This window comes from Nematostella vectensis, chromosome 15, assembly GCF_932526225.1.
Source record: "Nematostella vectensis chromosome 15, jaNemVect1.1, whole genome shotgun sequence".
Taxonomy (NCBI): Eukaryota; Metazoa; Cnidaria; class Anthozoa; order Actiniaria; family Edwardsiidae; genus Nematostella; species Nematostella vectensis.
In genome coordinates this window covers 9,018,557-9,025,014 of record NC_064048.1, presented here as the reverse complement: position 1 = coordinate 9,025,014, position 6,458 = coordinate 9,018,557, and the positions used below count along the sequence as shown (strand labels likewise).

At 38.8% G+C, this 6,458-nt stretch overlaps 2 protein-coding genes across 3 annotated transcripts; both read left to right on the top strand.

Moving 5' to 3' along the window:
- Positions 1–16: 16 nt before the first annotated feature.
- On the top strand, positions 17–1,950 carry LOC116618344 (translocator protein). Its single transcript, XM_032381883.2, has 4 exons — positions 17–251; positions 782–895; positions 1,120–1,334; positions 1,502–1,950. Exons 2-4 carry the CDS (start codon positions 784–786, stop codon positions 1,676–1,678), a joined length of 504 nt encoding a protein of 167 aa, XP_032237774.1. The 5' UTR covers positions 17–251; positions 782–783; the 3' UTR covers positions 1,679–1,950.
- An 871-nt stretch (positions 1,951–2,821) lies between these two features.
- LOC5512446 (translocator protein) lies at positions 2,822–6,226 on the top strand. Of its 2 annotated transcripts, none has more exons than XM_032381885.2 (4): positions 2,822–2,914; positions 4,277–4,393; positions 4,956–5,170; positions 5,695–6,226. In XM_032381885.2, the coding sequence occupies exons 2-4, from the start codon at positions 4,285–4,287 to the stop codon at positions 5,869–5,871; spliced, it is 501 nt and encodes a 166-aa protein (XP_032237776.1). In that variant the 5' UTR covers positions 2,822–2,914; positions 4,277–4,284; the 3' UTR covers positions 5,872–6,226. The 2 variants fall into 2 exon arrangements, with proteins under 2 accessions (XP_032237776.1, XP_032237777.1); XM_032381886.2 differs by lacking the exon at positions 2,822–2,914 and adding an exon at positions 3,388–3,520.
- Positions 6,227–6,458: the final 232 nt, after the last annotated feature.

Sequence of the window (6,458 nt, the reverse complement as noted above, 5' to 3'; positions counted from 1 at the left end):
ACTATCACAAAAAGGCGCACATTGAAATTGAATCTGCAGTTTGAATTTACTTTTATTCAAATTCGAAAATCAGATCAGATGATCATGATTCTGAAATTACTCTTTTTTATAACCTAGTCGTCGTTTTATACAGTGGATGATCAAAGAGAAAATTTGGAACTTTGCGCCACAGGGCTCCCGTCAAGCCAGTGCCAGCTTCACTGCATTCTGGCTGACGTCCTGTTGATTTCCAGCAAACAAAGATTTTATCGGTAAGAAATCACTCTTTTTAACATGTAGTTCTGTTTTTAGGACGGGTTTAAACTTTAAACGATTTTCATTTTACCTATCACTCCGTAGGTCCTTGTACATATTTCGCCGCTGTTCGTTTTTTGTTCGCTTTTTCGAGCTTTCGCCTTGCTCATATAAACTTCGTTTTAGTCAATACCATTCACCATATTAATAATGACTCATTAATAGTTATTTCTCGAGCCCGAATATAGTTCATGAGGTCTGATGAGGCCGAAGGTCACTGACTAGCCCGATTGCCTGACTTGACTAGCCCGAGGAATAGTTGTTACAGCTCGAAATGCCGGGCACAAGCCCAGAGGGTAATGGCCAGGAAATATAAACCTCTTGTTTTAAGGCAACGGCAATTTTATGTCAAAAATACATTTTTTTTTCAATTGGCAGGGGAACAGGGGGTGGTTAGTCCCTCCATGTTTTATAGTTTATAATTTCTGAATGAAAAGGTTGCTCTGCCTTGATGCAACATGCACTATATGATTTTTTATACTTTCAGCAATGGCATGCCCTATGACTTGGCTTAGGATAGGGGGTGCCTGTGTGTTCCCACATATTGGCGGCATCGCAGGTAGTGTGATCACAAGAAAGGAGGTCAAGACATGGTACGAGGGTGAGTTCAACTTATAATCTTTAATAACTGGCCTGTATAATCATATTGTTATGGCATATACAATTACAATTACACCGCAACTCTCTTAAAACATACCATTTACTTGGTTTGATTTATTTCCCTGATTTCGCCACGCCTATGCAGACCACCAAGTTATTCTACAGCTTGCCTGTAGATTTTCTAGTCACACCAACTATAGTCATTATTAATTGTACAATTTGCAGGACTAGATAAGCCATCGTGGAGACCACCAAACTGGGCATTTGGCCCTGTGTGGACCAGTCTCTACACAGCGATGGGGTATTCATCCTACTTGGTGTGGAGAGAGGGTGGTGGGATAAATAGCACCACCAAGCTGCCGCTTATCCTGTATGGGTCCCAGATAGTGCTGAACTGGGCGTGGACACCCCTGTTCTTTGGAGCACACAAGATGGGAGCTGTAAGCACTTTTGTAGTATCTAATGAACTGTTAATAACTTATTATTTTACCAGCACCTCTCCTTCAAGACCAGACAGACAGACCGAACGACAGACTGACCGACCGACCGATTGACAGACAGACTGACAGTTTTGTCTTATGATCATATATTTTTTTTAATTTTCTAGGCATTTGTGGAGATATTATTCATGTGGGGCACAGTTGCCGGCTGCATCTATACATTCTACCCAATCAGCAAGCTTGCCGCAGGGCTTATGGTGCCCTACCTGGCCTGGGTATCCTTGGCTTCATGCCTCAACTACTCCATTTGGAAGCGCAACACACCAGCAATCAAGGATGAGTGATCTTGCTCCCTAACTTTGGTTATCCCCCATAGGATATAAGTTTGATTATTTTGATTTAGGTAGTTTAACCCATGTAAAAGATGATTTCTTAAGCTTTGATAATGTAAGTCAAAATGAAATTAATGAATTCAAATGAAATTCAAATCAAAGAAATATCAAGAAAGTATCTTAATTATGCATCCATACACTATCATGCTTGTCATTGCTACTCCTTATTGTTATAAAAATTTAAAAAGTCTAAAAAATAAAAAATAAAAATAATATGAACACAGTGCAATAGCATCCTCAGGGCCATTCCCACCCCCCCCCCCCCCCCCCAATTTGTTAGTTTCTAAAAAGCTCTGTAAGCCTCTGAGGAGAAGGGAATGCTTTAAAATCCTGGGTTTACAAAAAGGGTAGACATCCAAAAGCTTTTTACACCATAAGGGGTGGGGTTCTAAAATTTGAAGGGGTCCATTGTCAAAATCTCCCCCCCCCCCTCCCCTCTTGCTCACCAAGATTGTGGCTTGTTGCTTAGCAGCCTCTCTTATTAATGCAAGGCGGAGCACAAACTTTATGAAGGGTTTCAGTAGCAATCTAGGGGGAGGGTGTAGGGGGTCTAAACCCCCATTGGGCTGCCAGAAAGCCATATGTAACAAAAGAAATAACCCCCTCACCTCTCTAGCGAAAAAGCTAGATCTGACCCTAGATTGCTAGAGACTAGGTTTTTGCTTTCAAAAGAGAACATTTAATGCGCTAATATGCCAAGTAGAACCAAAGGAAAGCAAAAATTTAAAACTAAAATACTAAAAAAGGCGCTATTATACCCATCTACTTGAAGTGCCCCTCGAGAACAAAAAAAAAGAGTATGGGCGATTATTGAATGTAAAAAAGATAACGCCGACCCTATTGTACAATGGATATTTTTAGGGAGGAGGTTGAAAAAATACCTAGCCTTTTAGTAGCCCCTACCCCGTCCCTAAATCATCTTTTCAGGTGTGATTTTCAAGCTTAAGTATACTTAACTTAATTTCCAACCTTGAAAGCTCGAAAACCAGAGATTGTGCTTCAAATACAAGAACTGTATAAGAAATTCTCGATCAATTCCCGGGAGATTACAGTAAAAAGTTTCGATTTTTTTGCCGGGAGATGGCCTACGTCCAGACTCCTATATACTGACGCCCAAAGCTGACACAGGGTTACCACAAAGATTAGCAAATCTGTTGATTTCCAACCGATTGAACAAGGACTTTATCGGTAAGAAACTACTTTGCTTGTCGTGTTGTTGAATGTTTAAAGCTTTCAAAGACAAATGCCCAGCATTCTAAGATATAAATCAATTTTATGACCTAGAAAATCGCATTCTTTTTCGCAATTGGTAGCTTGCCCTCCTAGTCCTTTGAGATTCGGATTTTGGATATATGTTGTATATTTACGATTCTATTCAGACATCTATGCATGTACCATTGCATATCTCTCATGCCGTTTCTGTGTGAAGGAATGAGAGAAATGGATTGAACTATGACATACAATTCCAAATTTGAGTGTTAGTAAGCTTATTTTAGAGGTGTATGCTCTAGTTCTGTTCTAGTCTTTGTTTAGAATAATTGTAAAACGACATGAATGTTTCAAGTTATTAATTGTTTGTCGCTAGTCTTCTTGTAGGCGGGGGATTTATATTTTTTGCCATCTTTGCAAAATTTGATCCAGAATATTTGACGTTTATAAAGGCCGCCATCTTGGATTTGGAACCACGCAGAGTCCTGTGGGCGAGAATGGTGCTAAAAGCGATATATTTATTGCGTTTACAACTCTGTCCTCTGATAATCCATAGATGATGTCACAGTGATCAAGATTAAAAAAGTATGCAACAACAGCAGGAGCGGATCTAGCTAATTTTGCTGAAAAGGGTGGGGGGGGGGGGGGGGGGGCTGACCCGATAAAAATGTGCAGGGGTGGTGTTTTTGTTTTGTTTTTTCCTATTACATTTTGCTTTGGACTTATATAGACACAAATTCCTATCTTAGCAGACAATCTCATTTATAAGCTGTGCATCCACAAGTGCTATTCTGGTTTATGCCTTCCATAGGCCCCAGGCTCCTTTGTTGCAAATGGATAGGGGCATGCACCCAAGACAAATATTCTATATTGTATCTTTTGCAAATTACATTTTTTTTCTGGGCACCTCAAGAGAGCCCCCTTATAAAACCTCTTCCTATATCTGCTACGATGAAGACAGAGTTGAGTTCAGTGACATGTTCATGACAAAACTGTGACGTCATTGATGACTAGATGAGAGATGGACTAAAAATGAGACCTTTTTTACTTTATACAACAACCAAAGGGATTTTATTTAACAGCATATGCATTGTATCCAATGTGTTGCCTATTCCAACCACCAACTTTTCTCAGCCACACAATGTCCAAGATAATGTATATTTCCCTTCCTTGGTTACCGGAGCCCCAAGACTTCAATAGACCACTGATGAGCGGCCCCTCGTTTTTCCCATCACACGAAAAAACATTTTTTTTGCCATGTTGAATATTGATAAAGTTTGTGTTACTGAAATTATTCTATAAGACACATCTGTTAAACAGCTAGATTTGCTTGTACTACAGTATCTGCAATGCCTTGTCCAGCGTGGCTCAAGATAGGGGGTGCATGTGTGTTCCCACACATTGGCGGCATTGCAGGTGGTCTAATCACAAGAAATGAGGTCAAGGTTTGGTACAAGGGTGAGTTTAAAGCCGCATTGTCACCAGTTTGCTTCCAGTCGATTACGTAACAATCTCCTTAATGGAAAACACGAAAAATATTTCAAAATATTGAAAGCAGTGTGTTTATTGGAAGTTTCTTTGAGGATGTGATTGATAATTTAGAGCGGATGGCCTGTTATATATCTCGGATTTTAATAGATTCTTTTGTCTTTTAACGGTTGAGGTTTCCATCGGACCTGCAGAAGTAAACTGGTGACAATGCGGCTTTAACTGAGCTGCATGTCATGTCAGGGATCAGGGTACTACCTCTTATAAAGAACAAGCAAATGGGAAAGAACAAAAGCCATCTCAAGTCCTGTTAAAGGAAAATACATTTCAGAGAACTTACTAGCTAATCATAAGTAGAAACAGAACTGCAATGAAAATTCAATTTTACCATTAAAAAAAATATGATGTGATTTTTCAAAAGAAAAAAAGTATTTCCTTTATTAAGTGGAAATAGTAAATGAGGTCTTATTTCATAGCAACCCAATGCTCCACACTAATACATGTTTAGATAGTTAGTGTTTGTAATTTACAGATCTAGACAAGCCATCGTGGAGACCACCAAACTGGGCATTTGGCCCTGTGTGGACCAGTCTCTACACAGCGATGGGGTATTCATCCTACTTGGTGTGGAAAGAAGGTGGTGGGATAAATAGCACCACCAAGCTGCCGCTTATCCTGTATGGGTCCCAGATAGTGCTGAACTGGGCGTGGACACCCCTGTTCTTTGGAGCACACAAGATGGGAGCTGTAAGCACTTCTATAAAATCTAAAACAGTGTCATAATAGAAATGCATTTGCCTATCTTACATTATCCTATACTCAAACTATAGAAGCTAACTATGCAATACACGAGAGGAAACAGACAGGCGCATATGTAACAGGAAAACACACAGAAAGATTAACAAGACATACACAGCAGAAACATGTACAAAAATATATGTTATATTTTCATACATGTATCTGTTGTGTATGTCTGGTCATTGTCACAGATTTACAGATAGAAATGTACAGACATCAAACAAATCGGCTGACAGACACAATAGATGAAAAAACCAAAATGGACTATCAGCATATACAGAAAAGAACTGAAAAATTCATTGACATGGTCATAAAATACCAGACTGTTAGAACATCCAAACCATACAGACAAATCACATGAAGTCCCAGGTGGCTTACAGTGGTATGAGGGATAAACAAAAGTAATGAAGGGCAGCAGATAACCTCTACATTGTTGGATCATTATCAATCAACTACTGGGCTTTATTTATCAGGCATTTGTGGAGATATTATTCTTGTGGGGCACTGTTGCCGGCTGCATCTATACATTCTACCCAATCAGCAAGCTTGCCGCAGGGCTTATGGTGCCCTACCTGGCCTGGGTATCCCTGGCTTCATGCCTCAACTACTCCATTTGGAAGCGCAACACACCAGCAATCAAGGATGAGTGATTAAAACATATATAATCAGCAGTTAATAATAAGGTATCTCTTGATTGTCAAACATGTGATAGTATAATACTACATAAAGAAGATAATAATTTAATGATTGAAGATTAACTTCAGATTATAATGTGGCTTGTGGGTTAACTGAAGGGTTGGAAATGTTTTTGTGTTACAATTTTGTTCAGACCATTACTAATGTATGGTTATATAAAATTGTATTGTACATAACAAAAGCATTAGAATTCTAATGTTAAAACAACAGTGAGTAAAACTTTCCAGTCTTCAACAATGCAGCTATTAATATAGAAAATTACATTGTAACACTGATTAAAAATTAATAAATGAGTAAAAAAGAAAAAAAGATGGTGAATTTATTTCATTTTTTTATTTACATTTTGTGGTCACTATTCTAAATATCTAAATAATATATAATACAAAATTTAATAGAACAGTCTATAAAAGCGTCCCCTTCAGCTCTCAAAAGTGCAGCACCTATGCAAGGGTGCAATATGTCATTTAAGCTACAAACCAAAGTTGTAGCAGGCCTAAAAAAAAGGGGGGCACAGCCACACCCTACTGGTCATTCTCTCATA